General features: G+C 35.6%; 1 protein-coding gene across 2 annotated transcripts; it reads left to right on the forward strand.

Annotated features, from left to right (window-relative positions):
* LOC117214142 lies at window positions 1-26,429 on the forward strand. Of its 2 annotated transcripts, XR_004488794.1 has the most exons (6): window positions 1-123; window positions 16,564-16,745; window positions 20,694-20,892; window positions 23,296-23,402; window positions 25,731-25,977; window positions 26,053-26,429. XR_004488794.1 is itself a non-coding variant. In XM_033459975.1 (5 exons), exons 1-5 carry the CDS (start codon window positions 60-62, stop codon window positions 25,854-25,856), a joined length of 678 nt encoding a protein of 225 aa, XP_033315866.1. In that variant the 5' UTR covers window positions 1-59; the 3' UTR covers window positions 25,857-26,429. The 2 variants fall into 2 exon arrangements, 1 of the variants encoding a protein (XP_033315866.1); XM_033459975.1 differs by having other exon boundaries at window positions 25,731-26,429.
* The last annotated feature ends 676 nt before the right edge of the window (window positions 26,430-27,105 follow it).

The following is a 27,105-nucleotide window of genomic DNA, read 5'->3' on the forward strand; positions in this document are numbered from 1 at the left end:
CTTTATTTATACTTCTCTAAGTAATTGTTTGTTAATATTTTTTAGCAGGCACGAATCTCATGGGCAAATTCACACAGAGTGTCCGGAGAATCGTTCAGGATGTAAAGGATGAAGGAACATCAAGTAAGTTGCTGTAAAATATATACATAGTATTTTTAAAAGAATATATAGATGTATGTAGTATCGTGGACGAAAAGCCTAAGAGATATCGGGCGAACCATGAACAATGTCGCGAGAGCCGAGGCGCCGTCGGGTCCATCAATGTGCCATCGGTCTTTTCAAGTGCATAGTTTCGTAGAAAAGACCTACGTGACCCTGGCTACGAGCGTTTGCAGAACACGTGTGCGGTGGGCCTAGGAAAAGACAATAGAATGCGACAACGGCGAGAGAGTCAGTCGAGGAGCAGAGTGTCAGTCGAGAAGCAGAGTTTGCGAGTGGCGTTGCCGAGAGAGTGTTGAATGCATTTTGTGAAAGTCGAGTCGTTAGCTAATTATTTAGTTGTGCTGTTTTCTGTACGTTTGGTGTGAATAGTTCAGATTAAACAACAATCGTCTTTTTCTGTCCGATTAACATCTGTATCATCCATTCCTTGTAAATATATTATATCACGATATTACATATTTTGGGGGCTCAGCCGGGATTGGACAAGACAGAAAACGAAACGGTGTAACAGAGCTATTCAAGCTAGTTGTGAATTTACCGGTACGCGGTGCGATAAAGGACGATGTCGTTGACTGTTTAAGTTTGTGTAGTGTGAAAAATGGCAAACGTTGGGGACGAACGATTGTCGGGTGAAGAGGGTTCGACGCTAGAGGAGCTGAGGAGTAAGCTCGCGCGAATGAACCTCCCTATATCTGGTGCGAGGTCAGTGCTGATTGCAAGGCTGAATCGGGCGTGTAGGGCTGGACAATCGTATCCTAAGGGATCGACGGGCGGTGAAGAGCTAACCGGTCAGCGAGATTTAAGAAATGTACAGAGAGCTGAGCGTGATTGTAACGAAGATGAAAATTTTGTGAAAATGAATACGAAGGAGTTGAAGGAGCGCCTCGCTAGTTTGGGTTTAAAAACGACGGGAAGAAAAGTAGAATTACGCGCACGGCTACAAGCGGCCATGGATGGTAATGACATATCGTCGGAAGAAGAAAGGGACGACGAAAGAGAGGATGAAGATGACAAAAAAAACGCAAGAGGATACAAGAGAGGTACGCGAAGGGTGTATCAGGACCGTGACGAATGTTGTCGAAGGGCATGTGTTGGTTCGACACTTAGTTTTAGAGACGTCGAAGATGCATTAGAGTCGTTTAGTGGCGACAAAGGTGAAAATGTCGAACGATGGTTCGAGTCGTTCGAGGAAGTCGCTGATACGTGCATGTGGTCGGATGGGCAGAAGGCAGTCTACGCGAGGAAGCTGCTGAAGGGATCAGCGAAAATATTTGCGAGCTTCGAGTGTCATGCCAGGACTTGGCATGAGTTGAAGAGGGGGCTAGTGAAAGAATTTTCGAGGAAAGTCAACAGTAGGCAAGTACATCAGAAACTTGAAGAAACAAAAAAGGAGAGTGATGAAGCATGTTTGGCTTACATGTACCGCATGCTCGAAATAGCCAGCCATGTGGACATAGAGGAGGAAGCAAAGGTGGAATACATAGTGGATGGAATAATAGACGACGAGAACAATAAGGCTATATTGTACGGCGCTACGTCAATCAAAGAGTTGAGGAAGAGGTTAGTGATGTACGAAGAGCAGAAGAGTCGCAGAGCAAAGTCGATTGTGAAGCCGGCTAAAACTCAGAAGAACGGGAAGCCCAGTCAATCTGTAGATGCAATGAAGAAAAGAAGATGCTTCATTTGCGGTAGTGAGGATCATCTAAATGTTAAGTGTCCGGAGAGGGGAAAAGGTGTTAGGTGTTTCGAGTGCAGCGGGTTTGGACATATTGCAGCGAGGTGTACGGCACGACCGAAAGAGACTTGCGTAGTGTCAAGATCCGAAAAGAGGAAGTATATGAAGGAAGTGGCGATAGATGATTGTAGGTTTGTGGCATTAGTGGATACGGGTAGTGATCTCACGTTCATTCGATCAGACGAGTATGCGAGGTTAGGGTCACCACCGCTAGGTAAATGCAAGCTTAAGTTCGACGGTCTTAGTTCCGCTGGCAATGAGACCTGGGGTGAATTCACCAAGGTAATGATGGTTGATGGGTATAAACTGCCAATCACTTTACACGTTGTTTCAAACAAAATATTGACGAAGCACGGCCTGTTGTTAGGCACTGATTTTCTGGATCAGGTAGAGTTACGGGTTAAACGAGGCGAAGTGACTTTCTTGCGGCTTGACGAACAGACTAACAAAGACGTGCCGGATATGTTTAGAATTAACGTGGTAGAACAGACTGACGAAACAGACCTAACACACGTACAGGAACCGCATTATCGTGAAGCGATTCGCGATATCGTTAGGGGGTATAGGCCGGAGAAGAAGCGAGACATCGGAATAACCGCAAAAATAGTTTTGAAAAGCGACAAGCCGGTAGCGCGAAGACCGCGAAGACTGGCGCCGTCGGAAAGAAAGGAAGTAGATGATCTGATGGAAGCGTGGACAAACGAGGGTGTCATCAAATCGTCAGACTCGGAGTATGCGAGTCCGATAATGATAGTCCGAAAGAAAGATGGCTCCATCAGGGTTTGCGTCGATTTTCGTGAGCTTAACGAACTCATCGAGTGTCCACATTTTCCGTTACCTTTAATTGAAAACGTCTTAGACGCGTTGCAGGGCGCCCAGCTTTTTACGACGATAGACCTAAAAAATGGGTTTTTCCACGTAAGTCTAGACAAGGATAGCCAGAAGTATACCTCTATTGTTACGGATTGTCAAGCATTCGCCATGACGATGAGAAAGAAAGACTTGTGTGTGCGTGTGGCTAGATGGGCCTTGTTACTAGGCGAGTTTAAGTATCAGGTGTGTCATCGGCCGGGGAAAAGTATGCAGCATGTAGATGCTCCGAGTAGGAACCCCCTGCCGAGCACTATGTATGTAACGGAGAGTGAAGACGGGCTGATTGCACTGTTGAGAAGGGCACAGAGCAAGGACATTGAAGTCCGTAGGATTTTGGACAATGCAACGTGCAGTCAGGCCGATGGGTATGTAATAAGAAACAATATTTTGTATAAGGAGTGTAAGGACGATGTGCTAATAGTAGTACCGAAGGCGATGCGGGCTCAAGTAGTCAAGCAAGCGCACGAGCGTGGGCATTTCGGGGTTACCAAAACAGAAGCTATGGTCAAGAAGGACTTCTGGTTCAAGGGGTTACGCGAAAAGGTCGAACACGTGGTATCCAACTGCCTTGACTGTATCCTAACTGAACGAAACATAGGTAAGCTAGAAGGGAACCTGCGAAATTACAAGAAAAGAAGAAAGCGTGCGAAGCAGTACCGAAGGAAGGACCCGCGCACACCTCGATTTCATGAAACCTTGGGTCATAAACGCCGAAAGTGACGCATCTGATGACAGCGAGATAGAAGGTAACATCTGAGGGCAGATGTTATTGCAGGATGGCCGAGTGTAGTATCGTGGACGAAAAGCCTAAGAGATATCGGGCGAACCATGAACAATGTCGCGAGAGCCGAGGCGCCGTCGGGTCCATCAATGTGTCATCGGTCTTTTCAAGTGCATAGTTTCGTAGAAAAGACCTACGTGACCCTGGCTACGAGCGTCTGCAGAACACGTGTGCGATGGGCTTAGGAAAAGACAATAGAATGCGACAACGGCGAGAGAGTCAGTCGAGGAGCAGAGTGTCAGTCGAGAAGCAGAGTTTGCGAGTGGCGTTGCCGAGAGAGTGTTGAATGCATTTTGTGAAAGTCGAGTCGTTAGCTAATTATTTAGTTGTGCTGTCTTCTGTACGTTTGGTGTGAATAGTTCAGGTTAAACAACAATCGTCTTTTTCTGTCCGATTAACATCTGTATCATCCATTCCTTGTAAATATATTATATCACGATATTACATGTATATATGTACATATAGATTTGTAAATTATCATCTGTAATTGATTTCTAAGAACTATATAATTTATTTCAATAATTCACTGTATTTTACTGTAGAATAAATCTATTGTGCTAAATCTATTTGTACTAAATTTAGCAAATTATAAAATGTTCTCTCATATGACAATTTATTTAATCACAATTATTTATATTTAATCATGACTATCTAGTCAAAATCAATTCGACTATTACTTAATCCTTTAACAGTGTAACTCAAAGAAGATTTAAAGCTATGAATTTCATTATTATATCTGCTATTTTCTTCATATTTTCCTTACGTTTGTATCTCTCAAAATATCTTTTTTCAAATTATGAACTACTTTATTCTTGAAAAGTATAGAATATACAAAAAAGAATATTATTCCTAAAGGTACCGCTGACCGACCGAGATGAAATTTGGTGAGCATCGTTGGACGAGGCAATAGATCTGAAATATTTTTTTTTTTTTTTTACTTAGTTGTTCACATTCACAATTTGCCCGATTTGGACATTTGGTAGAATTTTTTGGCTGTATCTGAAATATGAAATTTAAACTTCGGGAAATCATGCGTTTGGAAGATATAAGCCCCTATATATATATTATATTTAACAGATCTTCCGTTCGATGTTTTAGGCGAAATTACTCATCCTAACTTAATCTAATCTGCCTTACTCATCTCTTATTCGCGTGCACTTTATCACGTCTCGTTATAACGGATCTCTGTAAATCATTGTCTCGATGGAAAAATTAAAAAAAAAAAGATTAAAAAAAATTTTCATTCTATATTTTCGACTTCTTTTTTCGCGTCATACAATCCGGTTGTGTTTGTTCGAGATTAATGATAATGAGCCCAGAGTCGAGGCGACAACCAGTCACCGAAGGGATGAACGCTTTGTCCAACAAAGGTATAGGTTAATAAAGGCTAATAAAGGTATAGGGTAAATAGGCTCTCCTTAAAGAGAAAGTAAGAATTAAGAAGAAATAGTTGTAACGGCACTTGACAGAAGGTCTTTCAAACAAACAAATAGTCTTTGTTCTGACTACGGGGAGGTAGGGGAAATCTATTTTTCTCACAAACGACGCTTCCCACTAGCAACTTTCACTCAAGGGCGGCTAGCACCCTCCTCTAACCACCACAATGGAAATTGACCAATTAGCAGCAATGACAACATCCCTCACTTTCCGAACGAAGATTTTTCTCCACCAATCGGACGATTTCGTGCTCTTGGACACACCCCATCGTAATTTTCCTTTTCAACGTCACCGTGACGGAGGGACACTCTCTCGCGTACGCTCTCATCAACGAGTTAAGTGACGTCTTTGCGATCCGTGAATATTTCACGTCTTAACATATAGTCCAACTTAGACTGTCTAGCTTAGAGTTTATTAACACAAGTATGGACACAACCGATTTGACAACTAACTGCTATCTTCATTGTAACACAACGATGGCTAGTTCCAGTGGAGATTCATCAAGCGCCCATAGCTCTAATCCCAACGCCAACCCGACATCAGAAGAGAGACCAGTGCCGGTTATAACAATGCGAGAGCATCTGATAATCACGCGCCATTTAACTCGGAAACCGAGTGCGGAACTTATAAATCTAGTGCTACCACGTTTTCACCCCGAAATCACGGGCGCCGATCCAGCCGCATGGTGCGCAGCTGTTAATCAGTTTATGAAGGACAACCCTCTACAAGACAGCGCGTTAATTTCTGCTTTAAAAAATGCTCTAAAGGGTTCTTCAGCGTATTGGTTTACGCAGATAGTGAATGGCGAAAAGCAAACCTGGCCGACGTTTATGGAACTTTTTACTACGCGTTTTGGTGGTAAAGAAACAGCAACCTCGGCGGTAATGAGTATATCCAGAGAAAAACCACAGAAGGACGAAAACATGGCAGCTTACATCGCTCGTCTCCGCTCCCTCGTGCAGGGGAAGTGTGAAAATTTAACTAAGGAAGAAATACTTAGCGCTATGATTCATTGTCAAGTGAGCGCACAAGATCAGCCCATTGAACAAATAGCACTTGAAAAGGATATCGAGACCGAGGACGAATTTCTAAATAATACATCAATTGGTCCCGAAGCCAAACGATACAGGCTACCTGACTCGCGGAATAAGTGCCTTTACTGTGGGAGAGTAAAGACCGAGAAATGGAAATGGAAATGGCGGCGCCTAGAAAGAAGCGAACCAGCTACATCGGCCAGGATGTTGTGCTTCAAGTGTCGTAGGGTAGGTCATATCTCGCTTAATTGTCCGTTACTGCGGGAAAAAAACTATGATTCCAATAACGAACATCGAGCCGACTCCTGAATGGTGGAGTTTCCTACTGGTAAATTAAGTCACCTGGGTGAGTCGTTCTCATTCTATTTCGATTCTGGAGCCGAATGCTCATTAATTAAAGAGTCTGTAGCCCCGAAATTTTCTGGCAAAAAAGCTACTAATATAGTAGCAATGCGAGGAATAGGAAATACTTGTGTTGAAAGTACATCTCAAATATTGTCCACTGTATTGTAATATCGAAAAATAAGGATAGAAATTTTTTTTTTCGATTACTTACAATTTATTAATATTAAATTGAATATACAAATATAAATTGGACAGAGAACGATATTTAACGGAAACTAAATGCAATACTCGTAACTATATCAAATAACTTTACAGTTATTTGATCACTCTCGTCACAACGAATCTAACACACACACTCTCTCTCTCTAACAACTCTATCAATTCTCACGACTCTACTCTTCGACGACTCGAAACCTCTAACGACTCTACTCTTCGACAACTCGAAACCTCTAACGACTCTACTCTTCAACGACTCAATTCGCTCTGATCTTCGCCAATACACTCCTGCTCGGTCGTGCTCGCTCTTGCTCTCGTCCTCTCACACACACACACACACACTTTTCGGCTCACATACTCTGGCCTCTCGATTGCCACTCCTTGAAATATGGAACCGTACTTCTGTTTTGACGCTGCTTATCTTTTCTCGCGTCACTGTTACTAGGCGCTCTTGGATGTAAACAAACCACGAAAGACGACGTACACGGTGTTTTCTAATTTCAGCCGATCTCCAATCAAAGCTATTCTACGATATTACAGTATGTATTAACGGTTTTGAATTAGAGATAACTTTTCATGTACTTCTTGATACCTACTTAAGATACGATATCATCATTGGTCGTGAAATTTTAAGTCAAGGTGTTGATGTAAATATTACGCGAAACTGCCTCGTTATTTATAAGTCAAAGACAATTAATGACTGTAGCAAAACCGCGGACGACGAGATCGATATTAACGAGGTCGACACAGATGTAATCGGTAATGATAAAGATCGATTAATTTCTATTCTCAAAAAATTCAAAGATTCGTTCATTGCAGGGTCCCCACGTATTCGCATAAGTACGGGAGAGTTAGAAATAAGTTTAATAGATTCTAACATTACCGTCCAAAGAAACCCTTATAATCTTAGCGAGGAAGGGTGGAGAATAGTGCGTGAAAGGATAAACGAACTAATTGAAGCTAAAATTATAAGGCCTAGTAGTTCACCATTCGCGAGCCCTATGTTATTCGTGACGAAAGAGGACGGCTCAGATAGATTGTGTGCAGATTTTCGAGAGCTAACTAGAAATACGGTCGCGGATCAGTACCATCTCCCTCTTGAAGCGGATCAGATCGCGAGGCTGCAAAAGGCGAGATACTTTATTACCCTAGATATGGCCGGCGGGTTTCACCAAATTCCCATTCATCCTAATTCGATGCAGTATACAGCGTTCGTTACGCTCGACGGACAATATAAGTACATGATGATGCCGTTTGGATTGAAAAATGCATCGTCCGTTTTTCAGAGGGCCATCCTCAATGCCTTAGGTGACCTCGCTTATTCATACGTTGTTGTTTACTTTGATGAAGTCTTAATCATTGCCGACTCGATAGATCAAGCTTTAGAAAGATTGGACACCGTATTAAGTATCCTCGTAAAAGCCGGATTTTCTTTTAGTTTTTTTAAATGCTCTTTTCTAAAGACGTCGTTACACTATTGCGGATATGTAATTGGTAACGGAGAAGTTCGTCCCAGCCTGGGTAAAACACAAGCCTTGAGTTTTTTACCCGCGCCAACGACCGTCGCACAGCTGAAGCAGTTCATAGGTTTAGTCTCTTACTTTCAAGATTTCATCCCTAAATATAAACGGATAATGAAACCCCTGTATGACCTTATTTCGAATAATAAAAACATAACTTGGACGGAAAAGCATGAAAAAATATGGCAAAAAGTAATTTCCGTCCTGACTGGCGCGTCGGCGTTAATAACATTCGATCCCAAATACCCGATCGAACTACATACTGACGCTAGTTCGAAGGGATATGGGGCCATTTTGATGCACAAAGTTAAAGGTACAAATAGAGTGATAGAATATTACAGTAAAAGAACTAGCCCTGAGGAATCTATGTATTCCTCGTATGAATTAGAGACGTTGGCGGTTGTAAACGCCGTCAAACATTTTCGGCACTATCTACGTGGACGACAATTTCTTGTCGTCACTGATTGTAGTTCCCTGAAGGAAAGCATTAGTAGAGTATATTTAATTGAAAAGGTTCACAGATGGTGGGCTTTCCTACAAACTTTTACCTTTGACATTATGTTTCGAGAAGGCAAAAAAATGGCCCACGTAGACTTCTTTTCGCGGAACCCCGTAGAATTGGATCATCGTAGGATAAAAAATGTTACAAAAAAACAAACCAATCTCACCGAAATCTTACTTCACACTGAATCATCAATGCCAGGTCCATAAAGGATGTTGCTATCATCCATGATAGCTCTTCGGCTGTTGCTGCTTTTTCTTCTTTTATAGCAGATTAAAAAAATCGATTCGCTACTTCTCTTACAGTCGAGCACATTTCTTTCACGTAATCATTGTACGCCGGTGCCAAAACGCACCTGTATATCTGCTCGATAGAATACCCCTACACTAAATTTCATACTCTACACTGACAAAATGTACAGTATAGGTATAAGGAGGTTTGTACTTAAGTCGAAATTTCTATAAATAGATCTGGGGGGTAAAATTAGGTATTATATAGAGAGAAAGACGTCTGTCAGGTAACAATAGGGCGCTCGGGTCGGGTAGGTAATAAAATCCGACATGTGTCAATTTTGCTCCAATCGACTGGAAATTTTGACACAATATTCTTAAGATATTATGCATTCAATTAAAAAAATAAAAAAAATGCAAAACAAAAATTTAATACCTTACCTGCTTAATTGGGGTTAATTTGTTTAACTTGAAGCCACTTTTCTATTTTTGTGATATGTTCTTGTTGTGATGTGACTGCTGTTGCAGGGTCAGTGTGCCTGACTAGTACCGCTGTGTCGTCCGCGAATGTCAGTATCTTGCTATTAGAAGTTGTTGGTATGTTGGCCGTGTAAAGTGTGTATAGAATTGGTCCTAAGACGCTACCTTGCGGAACCCCTGCCTTGATGTCTTTAACTTCAGAGTATGTGTCTTTAATTTTTACTACGAAGGTTCTGCTGCTTAAGTAGGATTTAATTAAATGGTATATCTGCTCCGGGAATTGTTTTCCGATTAATTGAAGTAGACTTTCGTGGTTTATTTTGTCAAATGCTTTCTCGATGTCCATAAAGAGGCCTGTGCAGTATTGTTTGTTTTCTAATGCTAGAATTATTTCATTTGTAAGTCTGTGCATTTGCTCTATCGTGGAGTGTTTGTTTATGAATCCAAATTGGTGATCTGGTATTAATTTTTCCTTCTCTATTATTGGTTTTAAGCGGGCGTAAATTATTTTTTCTAGTATTTTGGAAAACACGGAAAGTAGTGATATTGGTCTATAAGATGTTGTTTGGTGTGGGTCTTTGCCTGGTTTAGGTAACATTATGATCTGTGCTAGTTTCCATAGTTTAGGATAGTATTGGATTCTTAATATTGCGTTGTAAATTATTGTGATTAGTCGTATCGCTTTTGGAGGAAGGTTTTTTAAAATTTTACCATTGATTAGGTCGATCCCTGGTGCTTTATTGTTTTTTGTTTTCTCGATTATGTTTCTAATTTCTTGTGCTGTTGTTTTATGTATGATATAGTGTTTGTCAGTTGAGGTACTAGTGGTTAACGCATCCTCATCGGTATGACAATTGTGGTTGCTATTATTGATTATATGTGGTGTAAATATGTAGCTTAGATGGTTGGAAAATTCTTCAGCTTGTTCTTCGTTGCTTCTTACCCATGTGTTATCTGCTTTTCTGATTGCTGGGACTAGTTTTATTGGCTTCTTTATTTTCTTTGTGGCTTTCCATAGGGAGTAGTTGGAGTTCTCGTGCGCAGATAGTGACTCTATGAATTTTGTGAACTCATTGTTATTGTGTTCTTTTATTTTGTTTTTAATTTCCTTTCCAAGTTTATTTAGGTATTTTTTATTTTCTTTTGATCTATGTTTTTGCCATTTTGCTTTTGCTTTTCTTTTTTCTCTAATTATTTCGAGGATGTCTGGCGGAATTATTTTTGTTTGTCTATTGGTTGGTTCAGGTATAGTGGTTGCCCATGCTGCTTCTTGGATAGTTTCAGTAAGTGTTGTTACTGCTTGTTCGGTGTGTTCAGGTGTTTTCAATGGGATGTTACAATTGATTTTGTTCTCAATTATTTCTTTAAATGTTTGCCATTTGGTGGTATTATTGCATAGTGTCTCTGAATTGTTATAAAGTATTGGTTTGTTTCTGTATGTAATAATTATGGGTGTATGATCGGAGCTAAGCTCAAGACTGGGTGCTATATATAGTTTATTTGCATTTAGTCCCTTTGTAACTGCAAAATCAAGTAGGTCAGGTATTTTGCTCAGGTCTGTCGGCCAGTATGTCGGTCTTCCTGTGGATAATATATTGAGGTTATTGTTTCTAATGTATTTTTCCAAGGTTCTACCTCGAGGTGTAGTGATTCTTGATCCCCATAGTGTGTGCTTCCAATTATAGTCTCCCGCTGCAATATACTTGTCACCTAAATGTTGCAAGTACTCTTCCCACATTTGCGATGTAATTTTGTGTCGCGGTGGTACATATATTGCTGATAACTGTAAATAGTTGCTACTAGTTTGTACTGTAACGGTGGTTGCTTGGATATATTCCTTACAAACTTGACTGTATAAATGATGTTTAATATCGTTTCTTATTATTACTGCGGTCCCTCCGTGTGCTTTTCCTGAGGGATGCTTGGTATCATATATAGTGTAGTACGGTATTTTTAAATAGTTTTTTATAGCGAAGTGTGTTTCTGAAACAAGTAGTATATCGATATTATTGTTGTACAGGAATGTTTTAGTTTCTAAGGCCCTTTGTTGTAGGCTGTTAGAGTTCCAGGCTGCTATTTTAAACGTGTACATTTTTATTTTTTGCTTAGCGTGTTTATGAGTAGCTGTAGCATGTGTGTGATTTGTTGCGTTTGCTGTTTAAGGATTGCGTTTTGTTCACTTATCATTTTTGCTAACATTTCCGTGTTTTTAATGGATAGCTTTATCAGTTCTTTGATTTCTGTAGCGTCGTCGATGTTATTGTTCTGGATTTGATTATCTAAGGGTGTTGACTGTTTGGCTACTTGCGCGTAGCTTCGACTACCAAAGTTATTGGTATTATTATGGTTGGTGTTCATTACATGCTGTATGTTTGTTGATGTTTCAGTTACTGTGCTATCCTAATGTGTGTGAGAGTTAGTGTATATCCTGTTATGAAGCGGCGGAAAAAGTTTACCTTGAAGTTGTTTTCTTACTAAACAGCCTTTGTAACTAGCTGGGTGATTTCCACCGCAATTGTAACATTTTACATCATTTATTTTTCCCGTGTGTGAGCAGTTCACTGTAAGGTGCTTCCCTGCGCATTTGACACACGCCGAGTTCCTGTTGCAGTAATTTTTAGTGTGTCCATATTGTTGACACCTCATGCATTGTGGTATGTCTTTTTTGTGCTTGGATGGCTCGACTGTAATTAATGTGTTTAAAATTTTTTTAATATCGAAAATTTCCTTGTTGTTATTTTTAGGTTCTAATTCTATTAAGAATAGCGGTAGTGGTTGCTTCGTATCGTACCTTGTAATATTGTTTATAGTTCTTGTTTGGTGGCCAATATTTGCTAATTCGTCACTTAGTTTTTTTGTGTTAATTTTTGGATGCAGTCCTCTTCTAACTACTTTGTAGCTCCTTTCCGTTTTGAGCTGGTACGTGTGGTATATAGCATTTTTTCCCCTTAATTCTTTTATAACTTTCCTATAATTTTCTGGTGTGTTTGTTTGGATTTTTACCTATTCTAATTTTGTTTGTTTTATTGTGTAATTATCCTTTCCAACAATATTGTTAAGTTGATCAATAAGCGGGTCTATTATTTGCGCCACAACAAATATTGGTGGAGGTTTTGTAATGTGTGTTGGTTGAGTTGTGGTATTGCTTGTTGGGTCGTCGTCTAATTCTTCTCTTAGCGAGCTGAAGGAGTTTCTTAGCGGTAATTCTTGCAGCCATCGCTGCTTTTCCGTATCTAGATTACCTGTTATCTTTCTTTTTTTGTTATAGCTGGCTACCTTCCAGCTTTCGTCCTGTTGAGTTGTTACTTTATTGATTTCCATGTCAACTTCAATTGTGGCTGAGCAGTCCTGTCCTTGGTTTGTTGGTTGACTTGTTTTTGATGTATCTGTTGTTTTGTATATGTAGTATTGATCTTGTTTGTTAATAATTTTTATTGGTACAACATTCTCCATGGTAGGTTTGCTAGTCTTCTTAATAGAAGACACGGGTTTCAACCGTTTGGCTATAGGCGTAACCGTTCTTAAATTTCTCTTCCCCACTTGCCGCACTTTCTCTGAAGCACTGTTTTACACGCCCGTTTAGCTCGGCTGCTCGGGCAGAACTGAGATACAACGATGTGGCAATAGTATTTACTAACGCGGTATAGGTATGACGGAGTTCTCCGAGGTTATATTCTGTACGCGGATGCGATAAAAACGAGATCAGGAAATTATTACGCACATTGAGCAAGAGACGATCCAAGAGTTTCAGGAAAATCGTGACAAACTGAGAGTAATGGCAAAGCAAAATCTATTAAAAATGCAGGAAGACAATAAGAAAACGTACAATCGGAAATGTTTGATAGTGAGGAAATACAAAAGAAGTGACCTAGTGTTTACTGAACGAATACAGTTTCGACCGAAGCTCAAATTGAAACAGAAATGTTTAAGACATATAGGATAAATAGAGTTAAACGTAGTGATCTGTATGAGATAGTTCATGTGAGTGATTGTGAAGGAATTTCGGTAATCACCACGGCCGAAGATCATATGAAATCGTTTAATTGAAATAGTGACAGCGATGCGTAGCATTCGAGGACGAAAATGTGTTAGAAAATACCGAGTTTAAGAATGGAATATAACTGCGGCAAAAATATAAAGTATCTTTGAGGTACCGATATCGATGCTGAGATGCGACCGATGGTTGATTCCTGAACGGGTGTGAGTGTGTGTATGTATGTACGTGAGTGCGAATGTCAACAAAAAGACGGAAGACAGTCTTCGATTGGCGTGTGAGAAGAACAAACATAGAGTACCGATTATTCTTACATTATTCCTGAACTCCTTGTCATTTTACTGCATTGTCAAAGGATTAAGGCAGTTATTGTGTGTTACCGTTCTATGTATATGTCGGGTTTACATTAGAATTAGAGTTAGGAGCGTGAAACGAATCTTCGTTCGGATTACACGTTGTCGTTATGCAATAGAGAAGACATTGACTAGTGCAAATACGATTATTATAGAATTGGACAAGTAACCGTGGTAATTAGATGCTCGAGAAACTAATGACAATGATCCTAGGTTCAATAACGAATCCGCGGTCAACGGGATGATAGATGAACATGCTCACAATATCTAAGTCGGGCTCTTTGTTAAAACGTGGAATATCCACCGAGCGTACAGACACTAAGTAACTCGCTAATACGACCTCACGAGAGAATGACTTTCCGTCGCGATGATGCTGCGGAGGAAAACTATGATGGGGTGTGTCTAAGGACACGAGATCATCGGATTCGTCGAGGATAGCCTTCGTTCGAGGCTAGGCGAGGGAAATTGGCGTTGCTGCTAATTGGTCAATCTCCATATCGATGGTTAGAAAAAGATGCTAGCCGCCCTCGAGGGAAATTTGCTAGTGGGAGACGCCGTTCGTTGAAAAATAGGTCTCCCCTATCTTCCCGTAGTTGGGACAAAGACTGTTTGTCTGTTCGAAGGACTATAGATAACTAAATCTTAATATTTATAAGGGCCCTCGGGCTAGCTGATCACGTACTGTAGAGACGCGTCGGCATCTGGTAACCATCATACCCGAAGAATAGGATCTGCGTGTGGCGAGCCACGGGACAGAAACCGTTGGAATGTTTACTGTCGCGTGCCGCTACAAATATTTCTTTTAAGGACAGCTATAGAATTACTCCGTACCTTTGTTAGACAAACCGTTCATCCCGTGACCGCGGCTACGTTCGGCGACTGGCTGTCGCCTCGAGCCCAAGCTCACTATCACAAATCTCGAACAAATATAATCGGATCGAAAGACGACAATTGTTTAATTACGCCTATGATAGAATCTAGATTACCGTGTTAGGGGATTGTTCCAAAGTTCCAAAGGGGAAGCTTCGATGTCCTTTCATCTCCGACATATATATTATTTCACATTAATTTTAAATACATGTACTACTTTTAACTTTTCTTTTCTTGATGTTCTTACGTTATTATACGAAAATTTAATTTCCATTTATATGCACTATATCGATATGTATCTCGTATCGATACGATGGTTCGTTACATATCTCTGAAATTAATTGAAATTTAATTCTGCGTAATGCCTTAACATTTTCTAAAAGTAAGTAACCTTCCAGCAGTAACAAATAATTTTAATATCCAGACAATTTAAACTCCGAGGGAAAGTTACACGATCTTAAATGTCGATTTCCTAAAACTTATACTTGTTTGCGGTATAGTAATGCCGGAGAATTGGGATAAAGATGTTCATACCAACTGCTAGATATAAGGTATTGGCCATGTGCCAAATGGTCGGTTATTAGATCATGAATAGAATGAATTAAAGTAGGAACTTTTACATCCACAGTTGGTATAACGACGCGTCAGAAGTACTATTTATATTGTTTTTTACGGAACAACTTCATTAAAGTCAAACCTACGATTTCTTTACTTTTCTAGAATACGTATGTGATAGAATAATATACGTTCCCATTCTTGAAGAACAATATTTTCTAAGAAAACAAAATCAGATATATCTATGTATACCAATAAGATATTGTTAATTAAAAATAGTAAAATTTGTTTAGATCTCCTTTACTACATTTGTAATTCATTGAACGTATAGATTTTTCTCAAAAGATCTAATGTGTATGAAGGTGAAATTATGAATAGTAATAATTGAAAAATTGTATACATGATAAAAAAATATTGTTAATTAGAAATAGTAAAGGTTATAAGATTTCCCCTTACTACATTTTTAATTAATCAAATATATAGAGTCATGGCCAAAAATAAATGGACAGGTATGGAAGTAAATATCAATGAAATTTAATTAAACTAGTACTAGTGTTATTGTATATTTCAGCTTTATTTATTGTATGTATGTCCTCATAGATATATGTATGTCATACATACATTGTTTAATAAATATTAAAATTAATAGTTTACATTTTTGTAAACTAGTCATATTTAGCGAAAATGAAACATATATTCATATTTGTTTAATCATCACTTTTAGAAGTATTATTCATTACAAAATTATAGAATATTATTAATTTCCAAATTCAAAATAGCACTTGGGCAAATTATTAACTCACAAAATAATAAATATTATTCTTAAGAATGCTGATTGTAGTTCTGATGCATTATGGCTTCTCAAAAAATCAGAGTAAGATGTTTTTATTATTAATAATTAATGAAAAAGAATATTTGACCACAGTTCAAAAAGTGCAAGGCTTAATGTCTTGCTTATTCCTTCGATAAAACATGCATATATTGGAATGTATAACCTCAAAAAAGGTTATTATAATTGAATCATAAGTGATAAATAGACTGCGAGTGTTTATATATGGAAAGATATTTGAAATACAATACTGTAATAATATCTAATAAACGATACAGATTTCTAGTTAGACTCCACTTATTTAATTATATTTATAAGAATATGAATTTGCATAAACATTCATAATCGACTTATAAGAAATACTCAGTAGTTTGGATTAGGTTATATAATTTTTAGAACCTGATCTTATTTTGTATCCTATATTTTACACAATAAGAATACATTAAAAAATATCTGCAAAATTATGTTAAATTAAACTAGCCTACTAAAACATTTTAAAATTAAGGAACTTCATTCACACTGGTAGAATTACTTCTGGATTATTAGTAAACTGCGGATGTTTATGCATTTATAAGAAACTTGAAGGTTTAAGAATATATAGAATGTACGTAATGTGCAAAAATATTCTGTTATATTTGTTAATGTAGGTGGACAAACTAAAGAAGAGGTGATTGAAACAAACGAAAGATTAAGAATCGTAAGGATACGCCTCGACGGAAGCTACGAGATCGCTAAACGTGCCCTTGTTGAACTCATGTGCAAATATACTGATAGCAAGCAAGTTCGTAACGTATTTCAACGTTACAACCTGTTAAAACTAATGATTAAGGTAATTATAATATTGTATTCTTAAAGATTAATAAATTAGTATTCAAAGTTATCTAACGTATTCATGAATTCTACGTAATTTATAACATACTCTTCAACGTGAAACATTACTTAATAGATTTCAAATATCAGTATAATTAACATTAACGATACTTCTATATTCATTTATACTATAAAAACCATATTTTATCAATTTTTGACATGAAGTGAATCGTTGGAGTGTTAATATTTAAATAAAAAATATTAATTTTATTAAATGGCATATATTAGATAATATTGATTTTATTCATTAATACTAGACTAAACAGGATTTCTATGAAAGAAAATGTAAGTAAACTTTTCCAGTGTATTATTAAAGTCTAGTAATCTAGATTGCATTACATTTTAATAGGATTATCTTTAGTTTCATAACAGGTACATACCACGAATGCAATCCAGACATTTATGAGAGATAATAAATTATTTTCGTGGTTCCGTTAATATGAATAATATACGAATATAGGTACGTGAAAATATAGCGAACAAAAAGTAACTTCGTTCCTAACACAGTTGCACATCTTTGTCTACAATTGTCCAGTGAAATCCACTGACCGTATTCTCTTCCGTACATCTTTTTGTCTAGTGACGTTACAATCGAATGCTAATAACACTGGTATATGTTAAGTGAGTTGAAAGGTGTAAAGTTCACTTTGATTAAGATCGTAGATACAAACTTCAGGTTCAATTTCCAACAATAAAATTAATATTTTAAAAATCAATTCGTCATCAGTACTAATTATTAAACAACTAATTATGTAAATTCACTTTCGGCCCTAATAATTTGATACCTACAATTACAAATGTATATACAGACAATATCATCAAAACATCATCGATAAATCATTTTTAAATACAAATAATACTTTTTTTTATTTATTTTATTTATTAAAATTACAATCAATTCTCGTGTTGAGAATTTTCAGTAATTTTTCTGGCGTGGCGCAGTGACATGGCTGATTATTTATAATAAGTTAATACTTATTATAGATAAGTATAATTTATAAGTAAGTATTATAAATAAGTAAATATTACTTAATTTAGATAACTAACTAATACTCGAAACGATAAATCTTTTAACAAATATTCTTATAGATAAAAAAGACATGAATCATTCGAAGGATTTCTATGTTTGAAATTAGGAAAGAATCCTAATAAAATAGTTGGTCTGAATCAATACATATATATATAGCTTTCTTTCCGAACTTTTCCGAACCTTTCCGAACCGAATAGAAGCTATGGTTTTCTTTGCTTTTATTCGTTTCATGTAACATGTCAATATACGTAGATGAAAAGACGGGATATTCTGTAACAGCCAATTACTTTGGACACTAATTCATTCTGAACTCTTTTCCTTGTATTTCTTTTCTCAGAATTTACGCAATACTATAATAATGAAAGTGTTTATCTACACTTTCCAAAGAAATATTTCTTTCTATCAATATGTCAACAAAAGTACAATTTGCAGTAGATAAACAAATGATATTTTTTGATATTTTATTAAAACTATATAAATGTAAATTATATTATGTTTCTTTAATTAAACCAAAATTCTTGAATTTAGTAGATAAATTTTCAAAAAAAGATTATTTTTATTTTTTCAAGAAACTTTGTTTTTCAATACCATATTATGCATTTTGTACTATCTATCTATTAGAAGTATTATGTAGTTTAATAGAAATTCTTTAAGATTCCCAAGCAACTGTGTATGTGCTCCATATTCTCTGTATACCTTACATTTTTTCTCTCTAAACATCTTTTTCCCTGCTCTTTCCACATTGTCACATTTTATTCTCGGCTACCGCTCCTTATGTTTCTCTTCCACCATTTTGTCCTCCAGATATTCTTCAATTTCCATTCCTATCTTGCACCAATCACAATAGCTTGACTCGTCAGGTTTGCTCCAATCATCCTTCCCTGTTCTTTTATTTTTAACCCTCTTTTAAGCTCTCTTTTTTCTTCTTCAAATCTTTCCTGCTTTCTTGTCATCTCCTATGTTGTTTCAGTTTCTACTTCTTCCATTACATCAATTACTTCTCTTTTCTATACTGATAGCGCTTCATTTTCAATTCTGCGGAGGTCTGCAATTTGATGAATTGTGGCTCATCTGCCTGCTCCTATCTGTAATATCTCGAGGATATAGCTCGCTGCCCTTTTACATACTTATACCTTAATTCTCCTAACGTCAGACTCCATTCTCCATATGTATTCTGGAATGTTGGTATTTGATCCTGGAATTATTTTCAGGCATCTTCTCTGTGCCCTTTCTATTTCCTCTTCTTCCTTCTCTTCCAACTGCGTACTTCCACTCCATACATGAACCCTGTACTGGTGTATCTATTAAGTACAACTTTTTTTTCAAGCCTCCAATTTCTGTTCTTCTCGCCAAGCTCCCTACTGTATTCGCGGTTTTTCAGACTTTCGCTGCGATACGGTGATCCTTAAATGCTTAAATGCAACGTGTTACCCGTTGATAACCAATGCCCCAAGTATTTATACCTATTGATTACTTCCATTCATTTTGAATATCAGTTCCCTGTCTCAGATAAATCGAAGACCTTAAAATCTTTAAATGCAATATATAGTTTTCTGCCTTTTTTTTTTAATTTGTTATCGATTAGGCCATTTAAGACAAATGTATGATCTAGCATACTTCTCTTTTATCAAAAGATTGCCTGACTTTCCTTTAGTATCTTGTCATCTTCTGATTCTCCCTCCCAAAATCTTTGTTGATAACTTAAAATCGTCATTAACTCATATTCAACGATCGGGAGGATGACTCCTCTGTAATTGGAAGCTACTTCCTCGTCCCTTACTTGATATGTATATTATTGGAAAAATCCTTATCTCTCCTCAGTTTTTCGCTAGCTATTTCATTAAGAAGTCCTCTCAATTTTGGCATCCATTTGCTGAGTAGGTTTCCTAAAAATTCAACTTTAAGTTCATCTTGTTCTGCTGCTTTATTCTTTTTCGTCAATTTCAGAGATTTCCGTGCTTCTTCCTCTTCTATGTCTTTGTTTAGTGTTTCTTCATTTCCTACCACTTTTCTTCCTTTATCCTCCTGTGTTTCCCTTACCCGTTTCTCATTCCTTTGCTTCTCCCTTTTCTTTCTTTCTTTCGTCCCCCAGGAATCGCTCATGAATTTGCTTTTCCATCCTCTTTCCACTTTTTCTTGTTTTTCCTCCTTCTTTTCCTTTATCACCCTCACCCTTTCCTCTTTAAGAATCTTTAGTTCGTCCTATCGTTTTATTTCTAGATATTTTTTGGACGTGTTCCATACTTATTTTATTTGCTCTTTACAATCTTTTACAAAGACTTCCCGGCTTCTCTTGTCGATTATGTATTTTATATTATATATATTTCTATTTATGTAAGTAAAATCCATCGAATTGAAATTATTTTTTGGTTACTAACTTTTAATTTTATGGAAAAGTTTCTTATTAAAAAATGTTGAGTAGGAGATCCACCAAACTGAAAATATTGGAACATTTTTTAAATTTAAGGTATAATATGCTTCAAAAACAAAATTTCTGTAATACATTTATATATGGTTAATTAATCTTTAAACGTCAAAATAAAGAGGTTGATGTAGAAATATTTGTATTAATGTATAAATAGTTTTGACTGAGTTTAAAATATTAAAATGTTTTTAAACCAAGATATAATATTTTTCAAAAACAGAAAATTCAATATGTTTTTATTTTACTAATTAATTACTAAATATCGTAATAATGAAGTTAGTGAAGTTAATTCAGATTAAGATATTAAAATATTTATTTAAAATAAAAAATCTAATATGTTTCTATCTAACTAGTTAATGCTTAAATGTCACAGTAAACAAGTTGGCGCAAAAATATGTCAAATGATCTATATTTGTAAATATACAAGGGCATCTATGACTTTATCTTTCTAGGACGTCATCAAGTTGGAGACTCAATACTGGACACTGGTGGATATACCTAAACAGGAAAAACAGGAAACAGTGCCTGCCTTTGTTCTACGCGCATGTTCCATTATGGAAAAGACCCACAAAAGCGGGGAGGGTGTGAAAACTTCGGCCCGTCTGGCCGAGGAAGCTGATACCAAAAGAGAACGCATTGAAAGACTCGAAAGTGAGTTGAAATTCTATTACAGAAGATCAATTTTCCAAATATGGATTGTTCCAATGTATAAGGTGTTTAAATATAAAGTTGAAAATCAATAGATTAGAGAACAATTGCTAAACATACATATGTTTGCTTTTCGAGAATGTATCTATTTTAGCACGTTGACTGCCACGCGTGTTTTCAAAGAAATCCCCGTCGATACCAGTGATCCCTGCGTTCCCTGCTAGGTGCTCCCATCGATATTTTAATAATGCGAATTGCTCAAGTGGTGGTCTCAAGAATGATCTTTCGTTTCATTTGTTCGCAACATTCAAACCACTAGCTGTTGTTGAATATAACGAAGGAAAGTGTGGTATAGATTATTCCGACCAAATGGTTTCTTATGCTACCACAATTAGAAAAGGGATCAAATGATACAGAAAACTTGCCATTCGATTCTTTTTGGGAATTTCTGTTGTAAACGCTTTGACGGTTTGCAAAATTGCAACAAGAAAAAATATAAATATTAGAATATTTAGACAATTATTAGTTGCAAAATTATTAGGGTTTTTCTGAAAATACAAAATATCCTTGTCTTCGACGGAGTCAGCATAATATCGCCGTTCGGAAGAATGACTCCGGAAGAAGCATTAGACGCGCATGCAAACTATGTTATGCAAATAAAAGACGTCGAATGGATCGAACAAAGGCACAAAAGAATTTTAAGAAAACAATAACTTATTGTCCAAATTGTCCCGACCAACCTCAGCTGTGTATAGAATGCTTTAAAGTTTTACATTCTAAATAATTTTTCTAATAAACCATTTTCGTATTTTTATTTTATAACAATTCAACTATTATTACAATTAATTATTAATTAACCATTTATTATTATGGAATATCTTTTCAAATACCTACGGCGATCCTTCGCAAGTAGTCAAATAAGCGACACCCGAATACGGGTGTCGTGGCGGTCAACGTGTTAATAATAAAAATAATATTGTTAATTTATAATATTATATTATAATGTTACTATCTATATATAATATCATACGAAATGCTTATATGAAAGATTTATAAATATTTTAAAGAGATAACTGATCACGAAAGAATTACGGAATGTATATGATTTCAATGATATCGTTGGATATATCATAACATAGTTCAATAAAAATGTTACGAAAATAAGTTGTAGCGATTATTAGAAAATATTACGAAAATAAAAATAAATAAAATATATCTGAGAAGTTATCGCAGTGATTCCAGTTATGAATTGAATTCGAATTGAAATTAAACTATCTGCTAAATTAATAGTCCTATGTTATGATAGATTTATTTTTTTTACGCAAAATTACGAGCTGGATCGGCTAACGTAATGAAAAATATATGATTTCATCTAAAAAAACAAACTTGACCTACATATGTCCACTACGCATATTTTTACAAAAACTAATCACGTCAAATTATGTCCCCCTTGAAACCATTTCAAACATCCATTTCATCAGAATTGACACTACAATATGAAGACAAACATGATCATTTGGTAATAGTAAAATAATTTACTAACTTAGTTCTGTTGTTAAATATATGTTTTTAAAATAATATTTTAATAAAGTATAATAGATGAATAACAGTTTTAAAACAATTAAGTTCTTCGCTGTTCTTACCTAAGATCTATACGTATGTAACTATACATATATTGCTTTTTTTTACTATCTATATAATATAAATACACCTATTACAAATTATGGTTAATTACGACATACTTTTCAAAGCCATTAACGCTACTATTACCGACGTCTACAATGCAAAACTTGCACCAAAGAGATCAAAATGGAAGGTGTGTAAAAATTTATGTACAATTCAAGAAAATGCAAGTTTTTATTTATATATTTTACAAAAAATCACACGAGTTCCCCAGTTGTGAATGCATAAACATACATACATATAGTGCTACAAAAATTACTATGAAAAATTGCAAATTGGTCATTTTAATTGTTAATTAATTTAACATGAATTGTTAAGACAATTTTAGTGTTAAAAATTATCTATCTTATAGTCGATTCTGTAGAATAAAGCGAATAGAAAGAAAATAAATATAACTGGAATGAAATGTCATATAATGTGTAAAACATTGAGATTCAACTTCTTATAGAAAATATTAAACGTGTCATAAAAAGATAAAGCCCGATATGACTTTAAAATAAATTACTGATTAAGTCAATTACGCATTGCATCAAATAGCATATACGTTATATACGTTTTTCATTGAACGTAATAGGTTTTACATTTGTTCTCTATCGATTTATTCCTCTGTATATATTCTTATATATATATAATATATATATAATATATAATATATATATATATATATAAGTGGTAATATATATATATATATATCATATATATCATATTTATTTGTATGTATAGGTATGACAACAGCTCAAATTGAAGCAGAGAACACTCAAATGACTAACGACCTGTACAGATTATTGAAAAAGTACACGGGACTGAGAAATCTCATTCGAGACTTAAAGGTATTTATAAACTAAGTAAACCAAATTATTCTTTGCTTCACATGTCTTTTTTTCTTTCTTTTACATGTATCGAAACTGAATAAGTTGGTAAATAATTCCTGAAAAACATGTTCGAAAACATGCTCGCTTGAGAACCTTCCTTATGTTTTTAGCATGCAAATACACATATATACATATCTTATACGTAAATCCCACTTTATTTCTTCGTCCTTCATTATCCAAACAGAGTAACTATAAAAGAAGTTATTCAACAGAGAAAAGAAATGACTGTTCGTAAAATTATGACAATTTATTTGCGTCAACGGAGCTATTGTTCAAAGTCAAAAACGTTTCTTCACGTTGTCTTATAAATGCAAAAATGCCGGTCAGAGATTTTTATATGACGTACCCACAATACCGATACTTCGTTTAAGAAGAAATGGTACGACCGAGATGAATAAAGTAGGAATAACTTAGCGCTGCGCGGCCCACATAGATTTATCATTATCCACAGTGCTCACTTCAAACCTGACAAAGTTCGTAAAGAAATAATAGTTCCTGGCACTGATTGATCAAGATTTTCTCGCGTTGCTTTTCTTAGACAGACAGTTCCGTAACGTATTGCTTGAAACAAATTCTAATCTACATCTTATTAGTCTAAAGCTTCTAGAAAAATAGAAAAATGTGGAACGTACTTTTTAGAATAAAAAAATTGTATATTTATATCCAAGTATATCATAATTTACAAATACAATTAAACGTCTGTAGAGGTGGGGTTTAATGGACGAGATTACTCGTTGTTGAAACCGTCGAATATATTTAAAATGATAGATTAGTATACAGACCATGTTCACAAAGACGCTCGTACTAACCGATTCGCTAAGACAGTGTATAAGTCGTAAAATAGGATCGCTAATGACTCGTTAATTAGATCGCGGATAATTCGTTGATAACTGGTTGATAACTGATCGACAGCTGACTGTAACTCATTTCCTTGCGATCGCATTCGCTTGTTTATACTGCTCGGGGGAGAGTCGGAAAATTCACATTCGTCTTCGTTCGACGGTTGCACGTAACGGCGACATTGTTTTGATCGGAGTTTATTTATTCTTACATTACGTGTATCCTAACGATCTTGATACTCCGAGGCAAAACAACAACATGATTTGAATTGACCTCTAACTCATGACTTTTGTTTTTCTCTACTTTTTGTTTTTCTCGTTTTAATGTTGCTTTCCACAGTCATTAGCAACCTCATGTACCTATCCTTGTTCAATTTTTAATATATTTACACTGATTCTAATGCATAAACATCCACAATATTATAATATTATGAACCATATGAAAGGTTTCTTATATAAATTTCTTATGTAAATTTAGTTATCACATAGTGGTAAAGGGCCCCTTTATCTGCCTTTTCACTTTATAATATAAAATAAAATATTTAATGTGATAACATTGATAATAATCTAATAGTTATTCTAGATATAAAAATATAATCACAATGTTCATTAATTCTTTCCAAATTGAAATTATCGAACTTTTCCTTACCAAGCAAATGACAGATCCAATACAATTACAGGGTTGATAATAAAAACAATACTTCTAAAATTTGTTTACTTCTTAGATAATAACGCAAACTCACAACAGGGTGGAATTAATGTTATAAAAAATAATTTATACTTTACTATCAAATGCAAATTAACCAGTTCTATAAAAACCTTCGTCACGAGGTCTTTATGGCTATAATTAAATAGGTATAGTTTTTCTGCGATATGATTATAAATGCACTCACTCAGGAATTGTGTATATTGTACATATTATTATACAGGGTGGTTGGTAACTGGTGGTACAAGCGGAAAGGAGGTGATTCTACGCGAAAAAAGAAGTCGAAAATATAGAATAACAATTTTTCGTTTGAGGCTTTGTTTTCGAGAAAATCGACTGTGAATTTTCGCTCGGTACGCGTGCGGTACGTTTTAACGGATCTCACTGTTTGATCGTTGTCTCGATGAAAGAATTAAAAAAAAAAAAATTAAAAAAAGTTTTTCATTCCATATTTTCGACTTCTTTTTTCGCGTAAAATCACCCCCTTTCCGCTTGTACCACCAGTTACCAACCACCCTGTATAATTATGAATATTTTGTTTAAAAAATTAAATTGTATTGAACAGAAATTAAAAATGCTAGAGCAATCTTTCGCTGTCATGGAGAAAAATAAACGTGTACAGAAATTGTTTTTGTCATGAATTCTTTAATTTTTTCATTTACAAATTTACAATTACTCACTATTTTGTCATAGACCATGACCTACCTTATGTTAATAATACTAATGCTCTGTCTCCCACAGGAGGAATACAATAGCTCAAAAGTGTATCCAATCTTTCCCCGTTATCCGATCTTAAAGGACATGATAAAGGATATAATGCATAATCCAGACTATATGGAAGTTTGTCACGAGGTGGACCAAGCATAGCGGCCAGACCCCCTCCCCCGCTCGCCACGTATGACCTTGTAAAAAGGATCTTAGCGTGGACGTTGGTGAAGGGGGTGTACCAGAAACAAGCCTGAGCAAGACTTTCACTTCTCCATTCATGGTGACTAATTACCGCAAATTCTGTTTTATTTCACACTTACGGTCTCTATAAAAATCTACATATCTGTGTTTATAGCACGTTTCGTCTGATGATATTCAGCCGGTACATATTTACAAGAAACTATACATCACCTTGTGTGTACGCTAATTGGAATCATGTTTGTTAATTGAATGCCCGAAGAAAATATACGTGAATGCAAAGTAAGGAAATATGACATTGAGTTGTGAGGGGAAAAGGAACAGAAGATAGATTTTATAAAAAAATATATAATTAAACGAACATTCCTTTGAAGATTCTCCGTATGTTGGAATGATGCTTTTAATATAGTATTTTTCGTGGTATTTTATGGTATCACGAGAGATCTGCTACTTGGCGACAATAAATAACAATACAAATGCAGAAATTAATTTTTGTTGCATTTTTATTGAATAAAGAATTTTTAGAATTATAAAATAACTATCTATCACGCTATTAGAATAAGCAACGGTGCATGAAATGATATCAAAAATTAATATAATACGAATATATAAACTATAAAAAGTTTTGCTACGTTATCTTAATATTTAAAAATCTAATAATGAATTATGGCGGACTTACGATTTGAATGTATAAATTATAAACTAGATAATCAAACGAATTTCTGTAAACGTCCGTTTACGAAAAAAATTCGCGGAATATATCATAATTTGATATCAAAATTTCAATTACTTAAATTTATCAAAACTCTCCGACGAACATCTGCAATATTTCATATATATAAATAATCATAGTTTGCATAATATTTAAAATAAGTACTTCTCGGAATGGAATATTTATTTTAATACACATTATTGTGATATTGATTTACATTTCAAGTGGAACACATAACAGCCTTGGAAAAATCTATACTGAGCGTTTAAATCGTTAAAATCTAGTCGTAAAAGAAACAAAAATACGAATCATCTACTACGTAAGTAATGTGTAAGAAAAAAACCAATGACTGACAGCTCGAAATCAAAATGCACGTATATGTAATGCACGACAGACATTGAGACGACAAGACGATCTATTATCAAAACGTGGATCCTTTTCAATGTATGTCGATGCCTAGTGACCCATAATCCCTTCCCTTGTATGTTTAAAATGATT

This window comes from Bombus bifarius, unplaced genomic scaffold (assembly GCF_011952205.1).
Source record: "Bombus bifarius isolate JDL3187 unplaced genomic scaffold, Bbif_JDL3187 scf7180000009181_frag, whole genome shotgun sequence".
NCBI lineage: Eukaryota > Metazoa > Arthropoda > Insecta > Hymenoptera > Apidae > Bombus > Bombus bifarius.